At 40.7% G+C, this 22,679-nt stretch overlaps 1 protein-coding gene across 5 annotated transcripts in view; it reads left to right on the top strand.

The window, feature by feature from the left end:
* The window catches only part of KLC1 (kinesin light chain 1), an 85,590-nt gene that overhangs the window by 7,352 nt on the left and 55,559 nt on the right, over positions 1-22,679 (top strand). For all 5 annotated transcript variants that reach the window (XM_045015179.1, XM_045015182.1, XM_045015180.1 and 2 more), the window contains one exon: positions 18,667-18,928. In XM_045015179.1, the coding sequence (XP_044871114.1) occupies positions 18,668-18,928 (261 nt within the window). In that variant the 5' untranslated portion in view covers position 18,667. Of the gene's footprint in view, positions 1-18,666; positions 18,929-22,679 lie in introns of those variants that run through there.

The following is a 22,679-nucleotide window of genomic DNA, read 5'->3' as shown; positions in this document are numbered from 1 at the left end:
ACAGAAAAGATGCAGCTCCACTGCCCAAGATTGTCTATCCAGGGGCTATCTTTTATCGGACCAATGTATTTTGGTGAGAGAGTCAAGCTTTTGATCTTACATAAAAGAGCTTTGTGTAAGCTCAAAAGCTTGTCTCTCTCACCAATAGAAGTTGGTCTAATACAAGATAATACCTGATATCTAAATACCAATATCAAATAATTTAACTGGGCAGGTTGGTTATATCTGTCATGCTGCACAAGTGGTGGGATTATACGATAGCAGTGAGCCACACCATTTTTAGGGGTACAACTTTATAACACATCTCATAAAATTGTTTTAAAAGGTTAGCATTACATCACTCAAACTCTCTTTAGAGTAAAACTATTTTTCAACATTGTGGGACAAATCTTATCTGCCCACTGCTATTGAATGTTTAAACAAAGAAACAGAAATAAGAAAAGAAGATTGGTGACCCCTCCCCGCATACACTTTTCTGTACAGCAGGGTGAGATGCTTCATTCCAGCTACCACCTCTCATGGCAGACTCCAAACCTTCAGGGTTCAAACTCTGCCCCTACTGTGACTGTCTGATTCCTTCCAAGGATGGATATAGCCAATGCTTTTTGTGCCTAGGGGAGAGCCATATCCCAGATAGGTCCTCTTTAGGACCTGCAAAATGAAAGCTGAAACTGCATCTGGTAGAGCAGTCTGTGTGGGTCTCTTTGAACCCAAACATGGTCATTGCCAGAGCAAGTCTGGATAAACCAGGCCAGCATTCCCTCGAGTGCACATCATACCCTGGGATTGAGCAGTGCTGGCACCAGTCACTTTGATGTTGATCACCTCAACGTTGGTGAAATCCTCAGCTTCAAAAACCTCTGCACTGACAACTTCGGCACTAATGGCCCCAGAGGCTGCATTAGCCACCCCATTGCTGGCTCTAATGAATAAAGCCAGCATCTGTATCCACAGAAAGGTGATACGAAATCATAGAATTGCATGTAGCTGAGACGTAGCTCCAAACTCGAAGGAAAGTCCCAAAATGAGGATGTGAAACATCACTTCTCCAAGACAGAGTCTGTAAATCCTTGTTCAGAACTGGAGCGGCACAGGGAATGAGGGGCTGGGTGCCAACTCGCATGTTTATGATGGAACCTAGCAAGGGCCCAATAAAAAGGAGGAATCTGTATCACTTTTTGAGACATTTGTAGTGCTGAAGAGGCAACTGAAACCAATATTATAGTCCTCATAATCAAAGTGCGCCTTGATGGCATGAGGCTGGGATCCGTCTGCTGCCTTTAGAGAGTGACCATAAGGAGAGTACCATGGAGCCCTGGAGTTCGGCCCTGGGGCTTGAGTGGCACTGGGCTGGCCAGTCCCAACCAGGTCAGTACTCATGTGGTGTGCCAACTTGGCCATAATGGCCCTATTGGGAACTGATGTCCCATGTGTCCAAAAGCAAACCATCCTCCCGTGCTTCCAGAAAGAGGTGGAGATCCTGTTCCCCAGTGGCATTGCTAGCCAGGTATCAGGGGGTAGCCATGTTAGTCTGTAGCCACAAAAACAACAAGGAGTCCGATGGCACCTTTAAAGACTAACAGATTTATTTGGGCATAAGCTCAACCAGTGTTGACAGGGCCAATTCAGTCAGCATGGACGTAGTCCACTCCCAATAATAGATGAGGAGGTGTCAATTCCAGGAGAGGCAAAGCTGCTTCTGAAATGAGCCAGCCACTCCCAGTCCCTATTCAAGCCCAGATTAATGGTGTTAAATTTGCAAATGAATTGCTAGCCAGGCAACCCTCACCAGAAGCAGACATGGGTCCCCAGAAGCAGAGAACAAAAGAGGTATTACATTAACCTCCACTTAAAGGAGTTGTTCTTATTGACAGATGAGGCAGTTTCACCAACCCCGACATTGGCAATTGATGACTTTAAAGATTTGTTGGACCTCCTGTCACATATTGTGGAGACCCTGGATGTTGAGATTTTATTTATACAAGAAAAATATCAAACTTTTTAATATTCCTGAGCCCCACTGTGCTGGCCAGAATTGCCCTCCCGATAACAAGAGCATCCTGGAACGAGCTAAAGGACTGCATAAACCTCAATCACTTCTACTCCCAATATTTCCTAATCCCAAAGAAGAAAGGTGTTTTGTCTTATGCTTGAACTGAGGAGACTGAACAATACATATACCACCTCGCATTCTGGATGGTAACACTTGCCTCTTTTATCCTATCACAGATGATAGAGTACGTAGGAGCCTGGTTGGCAAATGTGTATCTTCCTGAAGACAGGTTCCCACTGGGGCCGTCAAACGATTAAAAAAATTAATGGTGATTAATTTCACTGTTTAATAGAATATCATTTCTTTAAATAGTTTTGGGTATTTTCTCCATTTTCAAATATATTGTTTTCAATTACAACACAGAATACAAAGTGTACAGTGCTCACTTTATATTTATTTTTGATTATAAGTATCTGCACTGTAAAAACAAGAATGTTTTTCAATTAACCTAATACAAGTACTGTAGAGCAATCTCTTTATCATGAAAGTAGAACTTACAAATGTAGAATTATGTACAAAAAATAACTGCACTCAAAAACAAAACAATGTAAAACTTTAGAGCCTACAAGTCGGTCAGTCCTACTTCTTGTTTGTCTGAGTGATTGGCTGAACAAGTTTGTTTACATTTGCAAGAGATAATGCTGCCCACTTCTTGTTTACAGTATCACCTGAAAGAGAGAACAGGTGTTCGCATGGCACTGTTGTAGCCAGAGTTGCAAGATATTTATGTGCCAGATGCACTAAAGATTCATATGTCCCTTCATGCTTTGACCACCTTCCAGAGGACATGTGTCCGTGCTGATGATAGGTTCTGCTCGATAACCATCCAAAGCAGTAAGGACCAACACACATTCATTTTCATCATCTGAGTCAGATGGCACCGGCAGACGGGTTGATTCTCTTTTTGGTGGTTCGGGCTCTGTAGTTTCCGCATTGGAGTGTTGCTCTTTTAAGACTTCTGAAAGCATGCTCTACTCCTCGTCTTTCTCAGATTTTTGAAGGTACATCAGATTCTTAAATCTTGGGTCGAGTGATATGTCTACCTTTAGAAATCTCACATGGGTACCTTCTTTGTGTTTTGTCAGATCTACAGTGAAAGTGTTCTTAAAATGAACAACGTGCTGGGTCATCATCCGGGACTGCTATAACATGAAATATATGGCAGAATGCGGGTAAAACAGTGTAGGAGACATATGATGCTCCCCCAAGGAGTTCAGTCACAAATTTAAGTAATACATTATTTTTTTTAACGAGCATCATCAGCATGGAAGCATATCCTCTGGAATGGTGACCGAAGCATGAAGGGGCATATGAATGTTTAGCATAACTGGCACATAAATACCTTGCAATGCCGGCTACAGAAGTGCCATACAAATGCCTGGTCTCACTTTCAGGTGACGTAAATAAGAAGCGGCCAGCATTATCTCCTGTAAATGAAAACAAACTTGTTTGTCTTAGCAATTGGCTGAATGAGAAGTAGGACTGAGTGAACTTGTAGACTCTAAAGTTTTACATTGTGTTTTTTTTAGTGCAGTTATGTAATAAAAAAATCTACTTTTGTAAGTTACTCTTACACAATAAAGAGATTGCACTACAGTACTTGTATGAGGTAAATTGAAAAATAGTATTTCTTTTGTTTGCCATTTTACAGTGCAAATATTTGTAATAAAAATAATATAAGAATTGTCAACTTTGTATACTGTGTAATTTAAATCAATATATTTAAAAATGTGGAAAAACATCCAAAATATTTAATAAATTTCAATTGGTATTCTAACAGTGCAATTAAAACTGTGATTAATTGCGATTAATTTGTTTGGCGATTAATTTTTTTTAGTTAATCGCATGAGTTAACTGCCATTATTTGACAGCCCTAGTTCCCACCAATGCAGTTGCTAAGTGAGGAAGAGAGATCAAATGCCTTAAAAGGGCTTTGAGCCCTTTTGTGCCCATCCATATCTAGGGATTCTGGTTGTTTCAGCAGTACAATAAAAAATTAAGTCCACTAAAGGCATGTGTAAGAACAAAGATCCAAAAAGTTTGGAATTATTTGGATGCAAGGCATATTCATCAGCCTCACTACAATTTTGGGTGGCAAACTACCAAGTCTTGAACACAACATACAATTTCCTCACTTAAAAAGGGAGTGACTCTTTCATACCTAAAATCTTCAGGAGAAAGGGATGAGTTGAATGAGATCATTATGGAGGACGAGATGGTTGCAATAGCATCAGTACAGGTGTCCATAGATGCAGATACAAAGTTGGTGGCTGTGGCCATCACAAGGACCTAATTGCTCCTGGCATCGAACATACTACGTGAGGTACAGACCACTACGGTGGAGGGAATGAAGCTGTTCAGCCAGAGAACAGATGAAGTGCTTCATTCCCTCCAGGACTCAAAGGCCACACAGTGGTCTGTGGGAATCTACCATCTTCTTATAGGAAACCCTACAAGTACCATCACCAGCAGAGGACACCATCCTACTTCTGGGTTCAATAATCAGAGTACCAACGAAGAGAGAGGCTTAGGTACTCCAGTTGATGCCTATTTTCTGTCTCCTTGGTGAACTCTGCACCAGATTTGACTGGAGCACCAAGAGTTATGCTGCAGCATAGCTGGAGCCTGCCCCTACTTTCAGAAACTGCCTTGCCCTTTTTTACTGGGACTGGGCAACCATCACAGCTGACAAATTGGCATTAAACATCATTGTCCAAGACTATCTTATATATTTCCCTTCCTTACCCTGTCCCTACTCATCCCTCTCCCTCTTTAAGAGACCCTTCTGATGAGAGAAATAGAAGTGGCCTAACTGCTTTGTCTGGGAGCCATAGAAGAGGTACCACAGACATACAGGGGAGGAGGCTTCTACTCCCAATATTTCCTTATCCCAGAGAAGAAAGGGGGTCTTTGTCTTATGCTAGAACTGAGACTGAACAATACGTACACCACTTTACATTCAGGATTGTAACACTTGCCTCTCTTATCCCATCACAGATAATATAGTTCCTGGATTGACTCCAGGTAAGAATAGTGTACCTTCCCGAAGGCAGGTTCCCACCAATGCAATTTGTATTTTTCAGGATATTTTCAAACCCAACTAAGATGGTACAAATACCGCAGTATTTGTAGGCCATGTTAGTGTGCCCTTATGTGGTGGTGATTGCCAGATTTGAACTACAACCGCTCCAACTCTGGCTCAGCTTGGTCTATTTCCCCAGTGAAAACCAACCAAACAAAAAGGTTGTGGTTCTATCTCATGTCATTGCAGAACTGAGATGGTGGAAGGAATCCACAAATGTGTAGAGGGGAACTGTTTTCTACTTCTGCCCTGATGAGGACTTTAATCACAGATACATTAGGGATAGCGTGGAGAGCACACGTGGACCATTTGCAGGGACCTCATCCCTAGAAAACCTGGGGACCCCCCATCAGTAATCCCAGAGCACAAAGCGATTAGGTTAGTCTGCATAGCCTTTCTAGCTAGTCTTCAAAACTCCACAGTGCAGCTCGTGACGGACAACACAACTGTGATGCGCTGTATAGACAAACAAGGAGGAGCATATTCATCTCTGCTCTGGAAGCTATCAAGTTCTGGACATGGGTGCTACTGTGACCCATAAATCCCTCCGTGCCAGCTGGCAAGGGTGTTAAAAGAATATCCTGATCCTGGTGTTACCTTCTGGTTCAGCAAAGAATATCATGTGAGATCTTAAATGAAAATCAGGGTCGTGCTGGTCATTAACATAATTGTACAATGTATGTACTGCTACTATGTAAGGAGGGGTGTGTGTGTGTGTACACATACATACACACACACACACACACACACCCCTCACATAGTAGCAGTACATACATTGTACAATTATATTAACATATATGCATATGCCACAGTTGACTAATCAGCTGCTGATCCAGCTTCTGGCTTGCTGGACCTGTTTTGACAGGACCATTGCCAGAAACCCCATCCAGATCTCTCTGCGTGTCTGTTGGCTGATTGAGTAACATGGACAGAGACTGCTCCATGCTGTCCATGCAATCCTGATACAGAACAGGAAAACATTGAACAGAAGAAAGACTTATTAATCTAAATGGAAATGGTTTTTGATATGGGCAGCCCAGCATACTCTGGACCTGGTCCAGGCCTTGATACCAAAGATCCTCAGTTACTTGTTGCACTTCAAACTGTCTGGCCTTTCATTCAGTTCTGTCAAGGTCTACCTCACAGCAATTTCTGTTTGATAGCTTCCTGAACAATCATATTCTGCCTTTTCTTGCTCAATGTTATTGAAGTTCCTCAAAGGGCTCTGGCATATTTACTCGCCAGTCAGAGAACCAATTCAGATAGTCCTCCCTGAGGCTCATAGAACCTTCCTTTTGAAACTGTTTTGGAATGCATCTTACACTACTCATTCTGAAAATGATATTGCTAGTGGCTGTCACTTCAGCCAGAAGAGTGAGTGATCTTAAGGTGGTTATGATTGAACCTCCCTATACAACATTCCACAGGGATAAGGTGGTGCTAAGACGTCACCCAAAATTCATCACCAATGTGGTCTCGCAGTGTGATCTACCTCTTCTTGAAACGACACACTGCACTGGAGAAAAAAAAAAGTTGCACAGATAAGATGTGTCTGGACTTTATAAACTGTTCAGACTGTCTCCCCATCTATTTTAGTGGCTATAGCTGGGTGTTCTGAAGATCAGGCCATCGTCTCACAGAGAATAGCCAGATGTATATGACAGCGTATCTCACTATTTCCAGTTAACTTTTGTGTAACCCTCCCACCAAACATCAAAACTCTCTCCACCAGAGCTCAAGTGACATCATCTACCTGCTTTAGGAATGTGCCAATATGAGAAATCTCCAAAGCAGCAACCTGAAGTAACCAGCTGACCTCTGTCTAGTAGTATGTTTCAGACTAAGCTGCAAGGTCCAATAACAGGTTTGCGTGAGCAGTAGTTTTTCCATTGGCATTTGACTTACATAGCTGAGACTTCTCATTCCCATCATCCTGAGGGAATACTGCTTCCAGTCACTTAACAGTGGAATCTACACTGATGCATACTCGAAGAGTACTTACTCTGTAGTAACTGTGGTTCTTCGAAATGTCAGTTTGGATCCCGCAACCCACCTATCCCTGCTTATGGAGTCTTCAGCTAACACAGGCTTTGAATCATGAGGCCAATGAGGGAGGGTTGCAGCTGCTCCATTCTTTATGCCCTCACAGAGGAACAGGAAGAGGCACAGATCACATGTGTAGCTCTGATGGAGAAGGCTAGGCAAAAACCTCCAATTCTGCATACATGTGGCACGTGTAGACGGTAGAATTCAAGACAACATCGTGAAGAACTTGGTTATGTAGGGTTAGTAACTGTTCTTTTATTCCTTGTTGTATATTTCTGATAGTATAAAGAGGCAGAACTTAAAAGAATGAGATGCTCACCTGAGCACTGGCCGCATTATGCCACTCTGAGCCTTTCACATGGCATAAAGAGTGCCTAAAACCACTGTAACCAGCGGGGGAGGATTCCCTAGCATAGGCAATGTGAAGGACAGCCATAACTTCCAAGGACCCCTTGCAGACCCTGTCATGTGGGGCAAGTGAGTCATGTTGCAGTGGGACCAAAGCACTCAACATCATTAGAGAGATTCCAGGCAGAGTTGCAGCCCATAAGAAGCCCAGGGAGCCTGTTATAATGACAAGACCAAAGTCTGGGCTGTCAAAAGGGCTTATGTAAGCACAGAAATTGTACTGCTTAATTTATATCACGATAGTTGAAGTGGTATAGACTCCCAGTGTGGACAGTTATACCAGGTATAAAAAAGCTTGTATAAGCATAGCTTGCCTCTTTGAGGGAAGGGGAGTAAGTTATGCTTGTATAGGCACCTTTCTATTGATGGAACTATTTATGGTAGAAAATCACACCCATACCAAAATAGCTAAATCACTATAAAAAAAACGCATGAAGACCAGGCCTAAGTTATTCTGGGGATCGCTCCAGTCCCTAGAGCAGCCCAGAATTGGGAGGTCTGAGGAGAGCTCAAAAGCCACCTAGTAAAGATGCAGTCCAAAATCTCCCTCAAAGTAATTATAGCATTTCATTTCTGAAATTAGCTTAATGATCATCCTTGCATATATGTAATCGGCACACAGAAATAAGAACAGGTTGTATTTCACGAGAATTGGCTAGCTAGAGCACAGAGCAAGTGGCTTTAAAAATGTATTAAAGATGCAACCCTTCCTCCCCCCATCATAGCTCAAGTGTAGTTTATTCAAGAAATTTGTCAACTTTACTGTCACCATGGATTTATAAGGGTTATTTTTCTATCAGATATTTGTTTTAAACAAAACTATCCTGGTAAATTGTCTGACCTCTGTTTAACAAGAAAAAAGTTCTTCAGAATGAATCTTCAAATTATTGACCCAATTGTTGCGTCACTCCACAGGATTTCCATACAAAATACGGTTTTATAACACCCTAAGGCATTAAGACTCCATGCACGTATCATGCTAAACATATATTAATATGTTTTTCATCTAAACAAGCAGGAACACTCTTAATTGAAACGTAATTTGTTAAAATGGATAGGCTTAAAATAACCCCGGGGCTTTGTCATATAATGCAACATACTTAATATTTCTAGTGTCTTGTATGTACTAATGAAGTTATCCACCTATGTTCACTGTAGGTAAGATTTCAGAAGTTAATAAATACATTCTGTAAATTATAAAGCTCTAACAAAAATGTAACTGTTTTGTATTTTTTATGTTAATCCTTACAGCCTTGTAACATCAGTGTTGTAGGTTAAATCATAGACTTTATTTAGTCTTTAATATGACATATGTCAGTACCGTGAAGAGGTCACAAATATTGTCTTTTTTTTCAGTATTTGTCATGAAGTGGTAAATTATTGTCATGGCTAGTCTCAAAAACCTGCTTTTAAAAAATCTTGTATTGGCTCGTAGTGACAAAAGTTAGTGTCCAAAGATAGTACTTGAACTTTGAAGAGAGAGGAATTAAGGGGAGGATTAACCTGAGTTCCTTGTGAAGACCAGCTGTAGAAAGAAAATACACCTGAGGCATGATGTGTATAGAGTCTGTATACCTTTACTTAAAAGGGACAACAAAGCTGATATAGGATGACTAAGGACCTGAATTAAGTCTCTAAAATAAGAACTTGGGAGAAGAGTGTTTTAGCAGCATTTTGACAGTATTTTCGAGGAATATTCCTTAAAATAATAAGGGACTTGTTCTCTGCACAGTTAGTGTAGAGCTAATAGTTTTTTTTAAATGTAAAGACTGATTGAAATGTTGGAGCATGTAGCCACCCCTGTTCTTACTAGTTAATCTTTCAGAGCAGAAAAGTGTGCTAGTAAGTTACTGTAGGTTTTTTCAGTTGTGGAGATTTGCCATGGTGCCTCCAACACTCTGATCATTAGAACAGTATTATGAGCTTATGGCCCTTCAAACTTGCTACTTCATCTAATCATCCCATTTTATTCAGTAGAGTTATACTCCAAACCATAGCCACTAGCTCAGGGCTTAGAAAATCCACTTTTTAGTGAAGTTTTTTTGGTGGGGGTAAGATAGGATATTGACTGGTAGTCTGACCTGGTTCTATTCTTGGTTTTGCACCAAAGCTGGCATTACATGTTGGCCCATAAGGATATCAAGTGACTGAGCCTACTGTGTGATTTTTGGGTGAAGGTTACATCAGAGGAAAAGAGAGAAGATTTTAAATGACACCCACATGATGCAATGTATAAAAACATTGTATGTTGTTCGAACTTGCCTGTTGGAGAAAAGCGAAGTATTATTTAAGATCTTAGACAAAAATTCCTAAGTAGGTATTATCCTTTAAGAGCAAGGGTCACTTCTGACTAACAGATATGGCACTGTATTCAAACTGGAGTATCTGTCTTGTATCTGAGACCTCCAGACTTTTTTTAAAACTGCTGATCCTTGCATAAAAAATTTTCATCAATACCTTTGTTATAGTACACCCTTGCTATAATGCCCTTCATCATAATGAACCTGTGGCTCTAATGAACCTTTTCCCTGGATCCCACTTCCAGCCTTGCTTCTGCGGCAGGGGTTAACAGCTCCTCCGGCCCTGCCGCTGCGGGGAGGCTCTTTTGCTATAATGAACCCCTGGCTATAATGAACAAATGGCCTGACAGGTTCATTATAGCAAGGGTATACTGTAGTTTAAGGAAATCTAGCCATTTCTGACTTGACACCTTCACTGTAAACTTGTGTATGTGCAAAGTAGTTCCTTATATCTGTTAGTTTCCTAGGGAAGCTTAATGAAAACTTTAATAAATCTGCTGTCTGTTTTGGTGGCAGTGTTTTTATGTGTTTCAAGTCTTAAGAAGTTCATGATCTCTCCAAGGCTTTCCAGGTAAAATTGCCTTATAACAGATGTTTTAAAGCGTACCAATCAAAGCAATTAAACAACATTTCAAGGTTTATTGGAATATGATATTTATTAGGCACTCAGATGCTGTGGCCATGAGCACAGTATTAAAACCTATATAGAATAAAATTCCACAACTTAATGAACAGTTATTTTTTAACTTAAGTATGAGGCTAAGTACTTCCATTAGTGAGAATTAGTGAATTATGACCATAATTACAGTGGATACAAAATAAAAGTGAAGGTGAGATCTAGGACACTAGATATTGTAACAAACTGAGGAAAAACTGAAAGATAGAAACCAGTTTGTATGTAACTACTGTTGTTTGACATCATTTTTACAAAATTATGGACTTATGCACTGATGCATGTTCAAGAATCTAAAAAGTAAAATCAGTGTTTTGTGTATGTGTATTACTCCTGAGGGTATTCTGTGCCCCAAAATTAAAAATTCTGCACACAGTATTTTAAAATTTTTCAAATAAATGTGGAGGCTCCAGCATGGCATTGGGGAGCATAGGCCACTGGCTGCACCAAGGTGGGCGATCACTGTGCAGCTCTCTCTGGGGACACAGACTCAGCGATGAGGCTGTACCCAAACCTGACACAGCGCAAGGGCAGGGCACCCCAGGGCCCTGCCCCTCCGTGCCAGGTGCACCAGGTGTGGGCAGGCAGGCTCAGCCCAGCAGGATCCAAGTGTGGAGGGGCTTAGTGTGGGGGGATCCAGGTGTGAGTTGAGAGGCTTCTGTGTGGGGCAGTCTGAATGCAGGTGGCTCGGTGGGGGGATCTGGATGTACAAGGGCTTGTTGGGGGGGTTCTGGGTGCAACGGTAATGCCTCTGCAGGGGGGGTGAAGGTGGTTGGAGCTCAGTGTGGGGAGTCTGGGTGTGTGGGGGATAGAGCTTGGCAGGGGGGTCCAGATGCTGGGGGAGTGGGGCTCAGTAGGGTGGGAATCCAGGCACAGGGGCTTGTCAGGGTAGTTCAGGTTCGGGGGAGTGGGGCTCGTCGGGTGTGGGAGGAGGGCGTTCTGGTGCCGGGGTGTGTGTGCGCGCGCGCGCATGCGAGGCTCATCGAGTGGGTCTGGGTATGAGGGGGTCTGGATGCACAGGGGTTGGGTGGATAAGGGAGCAGCTCCCTGTACAATAATCCTTCCCCCTGCAGCTGAGGAGCAATGGGTGCAGGAAGTGTGTGTGTGTGGGGGAGTTTGCAGAGCTTCCTACAGCCAGGGGAGAAATCTGAGGGGATGGGTCTGACACGGCCCTGGTTGCTGTGCGGAGGAAGAGGAAGTCCCCTCCTCTCCAGCCTAGCTGGGACTAGCAGCTGGGCCTGGTGCTGGGTAGGAGCTACCAGCTGGGTCTTCCCCGGTCCTTCCCCTTGCCCCACAGTGATTTAGCTCTCTGCCGGCTGCCCTGGGCACCCAAAACGTACTGCTGGGGAAGATCGTATGACTGCTCTTGTGGCTTCCCTTTGCTTCCCATCAGAAAGTAATTTCTCTGCAGGGAAGCAGAGAAATTTGCAGGGGACACTAATTCTGTGCATGCATAGCGGAACAGAATTCCCCCAGGAGTAACAGTGTGTATATATGTATGTGTTCATGTTCTCTCTCTCTCTCTCTCTCTCTCGCATATATCCCATAGTGCTTGTAGTTGGTCATCTCAAAACATACAACTTGACTAAACCTTATAACAGCTATGATTTTATTGTTAACTGTGTGAGGCCTTATTTTCTAATGTTCAAATGTACATGCAGTAGATAAGCTATTCAGAAAAAGGTTCACTGATGATTTGACTTGACAAAACATTTCGTATATTTACTGAACTTTTTCAGAATATACTAGAATGAGAAATTCCAAAGCATTAAATACATGAAAATATCTAATTTAACTTAATTTAAACCTCATTTTACATAATCTTTTCATAGTAATAAGCATAAAGTATGGGCTTTTCTAAAGTGCGTAAGGTGGAGATGAGGTGCCCAACTCTCTTTGACTTTCAAAATCTAGAACGGGGTTTCTCAAATAGGGGTCGCTGCTTGTGTAGGGAAAGCCCCTGGCAGGCCGGGCCGGTGTGTTTACCTGCCCTGTCCGCAGGTCCGGCCGATCGAGGCTCCTACCGGCCGTGGATCGCTGCTCCAGGCCAATGGGAGCTGCTGGAAGCAACGCAGGCCACAGGACTTACTGTCCGCCGCTTCCAGTAGCTCCCATTGGCCTGGAACAGCGATCCGCGGCCAGTGGGAGCCTCGATCGGCCGGACCTGCGGATGAGGCAGGTAAACACACCGACGCGGCCCGCTAGGGGCTTTCCCTACACAAGCGGTGACCCCTGTTTGAGAAACCCTGATCTAGAACTTATAAAAATTGTTTCTCTTCTGCAAGTAGGGCCCATGTGCCAAATCCTGCAGTTTTTACGTGGATAAAATTGCCATGGGAGTTTTCTAAGTGAACAAAACAGAATTTGTTGTGTAATTAATAGTAATTGCTATACATGGCAAAGATTCATTTTGATAGATGCGTTTCAGCCTTACGGAAACAGAGTATAGCTACAACTGTTCTTTTATTGAGAATCCATGTGCATATTACAATTAAGCATGTGGGTCTGGATAAAGGATAAAAACATCTTGTGTGTGCATCTTTGCAAGTCATCTTTAAATGGTAGTGTTCACGTGTAGGGGTTAAACTAACATTTGTTATTTGTCAGATTAATATATGTACATTTCAGATTCAAAGCACAAACTGGAATCTCTTGAATAAAGTTTAGTGCAGTTCAGAATGCATGTTTTTTTCCCCTTAAATGCAGGCAATCAAAATTACATTGTTTTGATGTGACTAATTGTGCACTGTAGTGTCTCTGAAACCTTGTGATTGAGCTAAGAGATGATAAATCTTCTTGTCTCAGCATCCAGAGAAGTTATTCTTTGAGACAGCTGTTTAGAATGTTAGTGAATATTTATATACCTCATAAAAGATTCAGTACCTTTTATGTCTGGTGCAGACATAGAGCTACCCTCGTTCAAATCACTGCCTATTCCTCTAATTTATTTATAGCCAATGTATCAAGGTTATTTGACCCTTTTTATAAGGGTCTGGAGTGGGGCTATAAAATTATTATAGAATGGCAATCAGAAGTTTTGCATTATGAGTGATAGAGTTCTTGCACCCTTCTAGCACAACATAGATTGGAACTAGTTGTATTCACTAGACTGTATTTCAGATATCAGCACACTTCTACAAGGACAGTAAACTTCCCCCACCCCCCAGGTCTCTTAATTGTGCTTGTGAGTAGTAGTTCACTTGTTAATTGTCTCCTCCCGTCCTCTCCTTCTTTTTCATAATAGTAGGGCTGAAGCCTTCCTGAGCAGCAGTGTGTCAGGCAGCTGTTTCACTAGATCAGGGGTTCTCAAACTTCATTGCACCATGACCCCCTTCTGACAAGAAAAATTACTACACAACCTCAGGAGGGGGGACCGAAGCCCAAGCCCGCTGTCTTCCCCTCCGCTCCCCCCCGGCAGAAGCCCTCGGGCTCTGGCTTTGGCCGTGGGAGCTGGGGCTTGGGCTTTGGTTTTAGCCCTAGGTGGTGGGGCTCGGGCTTTGGTTTACGCCCTGGGCCCCAGCAAATCTAACACCAGCCTTGGTGACCCCATTAAAATGGGGTCGGGACCCACTTTAAGGTCCCGACCCACAGTTTGAGAACCCCTGCACTAGACCCACCTACTGCACTTCTGAGAACAAAAATACAACAAACCAGGGCTGCTATAGCAGTAGCAGGATAATTCAGTTAATCTAAATGTCAAGCAAATATTTAATTAGTATATTTTGGATGATTGTTTTATGAATATAGAATTATCAGTAAAAACCTTACAATTTAATTTCTTTTACTTGTTTGTGATATGAGCACATTATTCATTGTCAATATGTATGTCTATGATGTAGGGAATTTCTAAATTTAACTTCATAGTTGAGTTCCCCCGATTAACTTTTAAACATAACCTTTTTAACTAGTGAGAGAGAGAAAATATTTAGACCAAAATGAACTTGTCAAGAGGGACAAAGTGTAAGTAGATTTGACTCCTCTGGTCCTGGCTACTTCCTGAATGGTGAATTGGGATAGCCCCAAATCTGCATAAATATATTGTCAAGTTTAGCTATTCAAAATTAGAAAAGTGTTAAATTTATCCAGAGTCTGACAATAATTATTTGATCACTCAAACAATGCAGATTGTATGTATGATAACTTCCCAGTTTATTTATCTCTTCATGCACAAATAAAATGACGATGTAACATTGTAGAAGCAGTTGCCTTCAAATGTTGTCTCCTCTGTGTAAGAAAACTTAACACTGGAAAAACACCAGTCTAGTTTTTCTAGAACCTATTAATAAAGCATTTTTTGGCTGAAACTGGCCACTAAAATTTGCTTCAAATTTAATGTTGCCCAGTGAAATTTACCATATTGCTCCATGATAATGGCACTTCTTTTTGGGGGTGGGGCGGGAGAGGAACAGCTTTACATATAATACTTGCCCTTCCCACACAATCTTCATAGCCTATTTACTAACTAAACTCCAACTCCAACTAAGAACAGAACAACATAATTGACCCAGAAAAACCAAACTGGAAGATAATATGCATATTTAAAGATGAAACCTTAATTATATAGTAGTCCTTCCAGAATATATTATAATACAGATACTCATTCATTAAACTTAGCTACCATCAATATAATCCATAGTTTCCATATGTCATCATATATCTCCTTTGTCCTCTATTTTATAAATCATTCTCTCAAGCACTTTGCTTTTCAAGTTGAATTGTCTTGGCTAATTCTGACAGGATTTGCCTGTCTTTACTGTAGTTTCAAGGTTATTGTACACCTCAATGTCATTGAAGTGGCCATTCTCTTATACAGATCCACAGAGATGGAGTCTGTTCCTTTCCTGGCAGTAGAGACACATTAGAATTCTGAATATTGACATTCACAATTGAGTGCCTCCATTCTGCTGCTTTGTCTCCAGATCATGGATTTGTCATGTTGCCTTCAAAAATTCCCAGTTTCATTTCCTTGGGTTGGTAATTCACAGGTCATAGATCTCAGAATCTGGATTAAATCTGTTAGTATTCAGTTTTAGAGTCTGATTACCTCCCTTTTAAAATCCCAGGATTGGAGCAAATATAAAGTCAATAATATGTTTTTAGGATAATCAAAGTCTGGTCTGCAAGTCATGACTATGTTTGTTTGTTTGTCGGCACTGAATTTAAAACTTAATTCTAAACATTCATCCCTTGTCTCCTGAGGGTTCCTGTTCCGGGTAGGTCAATTTACAAGCTGCTCTGTTGGACCAGATGCAGCTGCTGCTGGGTTCGACTCTCCTAATTACAACGTTAATGTATTCTCTCAGAAATGTGTGCCAGTTTCTACCCTTTTCCCCATAGTAACAAGTCACAGCATCCATTTTGCATCTCCGATTTAATTGAGCATACAAATTGTGTCCCATAGGAAAAACCCCAGTTAAATGATACACACTATACAAACTAGTTCACTTATTTTTTCCACTCGAGGAGATTGACCATTTGCAGTGTCTCCTTTTATAACAGATTTGTTATAGTTTCTTATTATATGGTACCATTTTTATCAACAAATGACTATTCAGCTATCTGTCTTCATTATCTGGAATCCAATTAACATTTGCTGCAATGGTTAAAATGTATAGCTCAGCAAAAACATTCTATTCTGTCAGTTTCCTGTCGGTGTCTGTTTCTGTTAGAGCATACTAGACTCACCACCTTTTTCTGTAGAATATGGGGATATTTTTGTATGCAGTTTGCTTTTGAAAATTTCAGAAATAACCCAAACATCTGAAAAACACTTAATTTTTAAAATCAGGCTTTTCAGAGGTTCTCTAATGTGAAATGAAAATCTATAATGGCCAGATGTCTACTGCTATTTACCTTCATTTCTTTACTGACAAAAAGGATTAAATGTTTTTGCATTCAGCAGGGAAATAATTAATTTTGGGGAGAAAGCATGTCAAATTATAGCTGGGAGGGGCCAAAAAGAAAAATTGGGTACTGGTTTTATTGATAGTAAAAATGCGGTACCTATGAGGTTACAGTACAGCATTACCTCTTTCATTGTTTGGAAAGTTTTTATATAAATTAAAACATTTCATAATTTCTCATATTTTTTCTTTCTGATGCATCTCTTTAAAATCTTATGCTAAATTAGTATTCACTTCATTTTAAAATAACAAAAGTTTTAAGTTTAACATAATTTTGACATACAAATAGAATATCTGAATGTGCTGGGTTTTTAAAAACATGATACTATGAGGCTGCTAGGTAACATCTTACCTTTTTGTTGTCTATCAGTTTTTTCATGAAATAAAACATCTTACTACAATATTTGGCTAATCAGCAATTGATATGCTTATTTACTACACAGTGCTAAATATATTGATTTTAATATACAATATAGTCATTCAAACATAATGGCCAAGATTGCTCAACTTGAGACATCTTAAACTTGCCTAATGTTCAGAAGGCATGTGCTCAGCATTCTGGAATACTAGGCCCCTCTTTAAATACTTCAAGTTAGGTACTCAAAGTCATTATTCACTTTTGAAAGTCTTGTTCAATATATTTTGAGAACTTTAGTTTTAAACAGTATGTATAACTTCCACCTACTTTGTAAAATCCTTCCCTGTATTGAAGTATGTTTGATTTAAGCTGTCATCCTTAGGATTTCTTAGCTATTAGCAGAGGTTTTCTGAAGTAGAATGATGGTATTGGTTGGTATTCTTCCCCTCCTAGCTTCTACTATGTCAGTGTACCAGGGAGTACTAAACATATAAATGTCACTTTGCTAGGTGCAGAGGAACAATTTGTCTGTTCTACTGTTACGTTAATTTAGAGTGAAGAGGTATACAGGATGTTTTGCTTAGGATCTGATTCTTAAAAGTGAAAGGATGTCCTATGTCTTCTGTTGTTAATTCCACATCATGCTTTTGCTTCTCGTTTTATTAACTAAAGATTTAACATCATATGAATCCCTTTTGCGTTTTGTCACCTTTCTGTTACCTCTGTGTAGTGTAAAATATTGCTTGTCACTGTTCCTCTTAATTCCTTTCAACAGTGAACGCCTGAATTCCTTCAAATAATTGGGGCATTAAAGTATTTCATGAGCTAGTAGTATAACAAAATGAAGAGGTGATTACAGTCAGCTTCAAGCATTGTAATATTTAAGCGCTTTCTTATATAATATGAAAACTGTTAGGCCCTTTTTAAATAGGAAATTTAAAAACAGTTTGATCTAACAATTAGATGTGCCAACAGTTTCAGATCCATATGTACCATGAGGTTACTACTACTTTGACTAGACTAGAATTATAAACCTAGGCTAATCTTAGAGTCCTGCTTTTGTTTTATGATGTAAAGGGAGTGTACTGTTCCTGGCTGCTGGGAGGGAGGGTGTTCTTCCTCCTTTCTTCTCCCCTCTCAGTAATGAAAGAGAATTCTGGTGTCAGTCAGTCACCTTCATGGACAAATGCAATTTCCTGTGTTTCACTGATTGTATGTTTATGGAAATAAGTTGTGGCTGATTCTGGTCCTCCGTCCCAGCTTCTATATGATGTTGAAAAGTAGCAACAATGGACCGAGGAGAATCCTCCAACATAGAGCTGACAGATATGGCCCCATACTGCCTCTCTTTATGAACCGCAGCATAGAAGAAATGGTGGGGTTGGTAGGAGTTGTACTTAACACCACGGGGATTATGGGCTCTAGTACATGAACAGCTGTGAATGAAGGGATGGTTGTAAAATAGAGCAACCCCTGTGCTGCTCTGACTTAGTTCAGGGACCATTTTTGGTCTCTGCAGCAGCCCAGAATCCATGAGAGAGAGAGACAGGTGATTTAAAGGAGAGTTGTTTTGCTTATGTAAATATCTTAATATAAACTTTGGACAGAGATAAAAAGTTGAGAACTTTTGATATTCAGTGACAACATTTAGAAATAGTGCATGAAGTGTGTTATATACAGTACATAGACACAAATATATTTTGAATAAACACCTATTCATGCATAATTTAAATTTAAAATGCACATATATGCAAGCTTTATTAAACAAAAACATTAATATTCAGTTGATTTTGTTGATTTTATTTTTGTATTCGTTATTCACTGTTGTACTTTTTCATTACAGAATGTATGACAATATGTCCACAATGGTGTATCTAAAGGAAGAGAAGTTGGAGAAGCTTACTCAAGATGAAATAATTTCTAAAACTAAGCAGGTGATTCAGGGACTAGAGGCACTGAAGAATGAACACAATTCCATTTTACAGAGCTTACTTGAGACACTGAAATGTTTGAAGAAAGATGATGAAACTAATCTGGTGGAAGAAAAATCAAACATGATTCGAAAGTCACTGGAAATGTTGGAACTTGGACTTAGTGAAGCACAGGTAAAATTGAAGCAGAGGATATCGTTTCAAGCTGTGACTGCAGTTACGAAATGAAAGCAAATGCAGGCTTATATCTCTTTGGACTGTGCTTTAGTTAGAGGTGTAGAATTAAACACTTGGATATCAATTCTTAAACTTACACAAAACTTATTAAAAATTAACAGTGTCCGTTTGCGTTCAGAAGTTTTAAAAACCTGATTATAGCTTATAGGGAAGTAGGTTTATATAACTATATAGAGTGACTGACAGTGGCAGTTTTAGTCCATTATGCAGCTAATTATGCATTGAGCATTAAATCCTGGTCCACTGAAGTAACACAAAGCTGTTCTTTGATTGACTTCAGTGAAACAAGAATTTTTATTTTATATATAGGAAATAAAATTGTGGCACTTGCCATGTAATGGCTCAGCAGCTCGTAGATATTAATGATGTTCACAACAACTCTGGAGAGTTAGGAAAATGTTATCCTCACTTTATGTATGGGTAACAGAAGCATAGAGAAATTAACTAACTTGCCTGAGGTCATATAGAGCTGGGAATAGAACTGTTGAGTCCCAGTCCAGGACTATAACTTTAAGACCATCCTTTCTGTCCCTTGAACCTAGGATTATCTTTTTAGTACTTGGTACTGGTAGGGCATAAGGGTTTCTAATGTTCATCCAACATTTTAGTAAAATTAAAAAAAAAAAATTCGTTTTGAGGGTTGGCTAAAAATTGAGTACTGAATCAGAGGAACATTCCTTGTTTAAAAGAGAGAATCCCTCTACAGACTTTTATGAAATGGCTTGGTTGCAAAAAATGTTATTTTGGGGAAGGTGGGCAGATGCTGCAAAACTGATGTGTGTGTGCATGAGTGCTGTGAGGGATGGGCATGTGAACTGCAATAAATTAGTTTGTGACTTCAAACTATTTTAAAAATGTTTATTTTCAAAATGCTTTTTTACTAATTTGAATTCTTTTTTTCAAGTTTAATATACTAAGTTGCAAGAGATAACAAGAATGGTAGGACAAGCCAGTCTTTGGAGAGTGTGAAACCTTCCACCCTTGTAAAAGAACATATCTGTTGGCATTTTTTTTATCAATTTTATGGGGTCTTTAAAGTTACCTTTTGTGGGTGTTTGTAGAAAATTCTTATAGAAGAGTAAAGAAATAGAAAAGGAAAAATGCTTAAAACACTGGATTTAGACTCAGGAAATGAGACTCAATTCCTGGCTCTGTCACAATCTTCCTATGTGCCCTTGAACAAATCTTTGAATATCTTTGCGGTTCAATTCTCAGTATGTAAAATGAGGATAACAGTACACCGCTGTGAGATAGGGAAACATTTTTTGTATGTGTAAATTCATTAATATTTGTGTCGCACAGAGATTTTTTTTCCTCTGAAGATAATACTCATTTTGCTAAAGGAGTAATCTAATTTCTTCTTTCACTTTTCCACCTTCACCAAACTTTCTCAAGAGAGTAAGTTTACAGAAGACTTCAATTCATTGTAGTATGTTATAAATCTGATAGCTACAGGCATTGTGAATAAACTGGGCAACATTTTTGCCTGGCTTTCCCAAATATACTTGAAATTTTGCATGTACACCTGGTTATGTGCAGATGAGCTAATTACTTAGCAATTTTTTGCATGTGTAATATACAGGTAAGTTTGGAAAGGCCTGCTGAAAATTTGATCTTCTATATAGATGGACTTGTATGTGTAAATATAAATATGAGCCTGAAATTGATAGTTGTTCCTGAAAGTTTATTCAACATATGAATACATTTACCCTAAAGGTATCCTTTAAAGAATGATACTATCTTCTGAAAAAATAAAATTTTAGTTAACATGAATCTTGCATATAAAAATATTCAGGTTCTGAGATACTCAAAGCTAACTTTAAGAGAAACCTTTTTATGAAATCAAGGAAAGTGAGAACATAAATCAGGGTGGCAAACCCCTTCTCTATGTATAGCCAAATTATCTCTTTAATTATATGTAAGCCAGGCTTACAAAAGTGAAGGCCATAGGCTGCCTGTGATCCATACCAGTTTTCACACGGCTATCAGTGGGAGATTTGCACAAACAATGAGGGTAGACTATGGTCCTTACATAGTAGTTAGTAAAATTACTTTTTATTCCTGAGGGCATTCTGCACCAAAAAAATTAAAATTCTGCGCACAATATCTTAAAATTCTGTAAATTTTATTTGTCAAATAAATGTGGAGGCTCCAGCATGGAATTGGGGAGCAGAGGCCACTGGCTGCACAGAGGTGGGAGATCACTCTGCAGTTCCTCCCCGGGACATGGACTAAGCGGTGAGGCTGCACCCAACCCTGACAGAGCACAAGGGCTGGGCCTGCCCCCAAAACACCCCAGAGACCTGCCCCTCCATGTCAGGTGCACCAGGTGTGAGCAGGCAGGTTCAGCCCAGCAGGATCTAAGTGTGGAGGGGCTTAGTGTGGGTGGGGGAAATCCTGGTGTGGGTTGAGAGGTTCTGTAGGTGGCTCAGTGGGGAATCTGGGTGTGGGGGAGATCTGGATGCACAGGGGCTTGTTGCGGGGTTCTGGGTACAACGGTAATGGGACTCTGCAGGGAGGGGTCTAGGTGAAGGTGGTTGGGGCTCAGCAGGGGTGTGGGAGGGATAGAATTTAGTATGGGGAGTTCAGTAGGGGGATCCAGATTTTGGGGGAGTGGGGCTCGGTGGGGTGGGAGATCCGGGTGTGGGTGGCTCATCAGTCTGGCCGTGCAGAGGGAGTGGGGCTCATTGGCGGGGGAGGGGGAGTTCAGAGTGCAGGAGGGGGGTGAGGCTTGTTGGGAGGTTCTGGGCATGAAGGGGGTGTGGATGCACGGGGGTTGGGCGGATGAGGTAGCAGCTTCCCATACAGTGATCCCTTCCCCTGCAGCTGAGGAGTGATGGTTGTAAGAAGTGGGTGGTGGGGTAGTTTGCAGAGTTTCTTGCAGCCTGGGGAGAAATCTGGGGTAGGTCTGACTCAGCCCCAAATGCTGTGCAGGGGAAGAGGAAGTCCTGTTTGCCCAGCCGGGACTAGCTGCTGAGCCTGGCTCAGGGTAGGAGCCACCAGCTGGATCTTCCCCAGTCTTGCCCCCTGCCCCACAGCAATTTACCTCTCTGCTGGCTGCCCTGGGCACCCAAAACATACTGCTGGTGAGGGTCAGGTTACTGTTCTTGTGGCTTCCCTTTGCTTCCCTGTTAAAGTCATTTTTCTGTGGGGACGCAAAGAAATCTGCGGGGGACTTGAATTCTACGCATGTGCAGTGGCGCAGAATTTCCCCAGGAGTAACTTTTGTATTTAGCATCATTAATGAGAAAAAACAATACAGGAGGTTTTTAGATAGCCACTGCTCTTTGTCCTTTGTTGTGTATATGTGTGTGCAATTACCTGTCTTGAATGAACAGTTGTAATTGTACACAATTGTATGTGCAGGTCAGATGTACAATTGCACACTTTAGATTATTTGAATCCTATAATTATTTCCACTTGAAGCATTATTAGGCTGGAGAATTAATACCCTATTGAGATGAATATGGGCAGTTCATAAACCTACCATCTCAGACAGTTTGAAATAGGTGCTCAACTACTGCTCTATTTTGGGTTACATTTCTTTGCAACCATAAGGGCTAGAAACTTAACACGTATATTAAAATGGAAGCTTACATTCTGCTGAATGTGAATTTTTCATGGAGGCTGAATAACATAATGAATTAGGATTTAACGTTTGCATTTCACGTTCCAGTTTGCAACCTTA

The sequence above is a fragment of the Mauremys mutica genome, chromosome 4 (assembly GCF_020497125.1).
Source record: "Mauremys mutica isolate MM-2020 ecotype Southern chromosome 4, ASM2049712v1, whole genome shotgun sequence".
Classification (NCBI taxonomy): domain Eukaryota; kingdom Metazoa; phylum Chordata; order Testudines; family Geoemydidae; genus Mauremys; species Mauremys mutica.
This window is presented reverse-complemented; position numbering and strand designations above follow the sequence as displayed.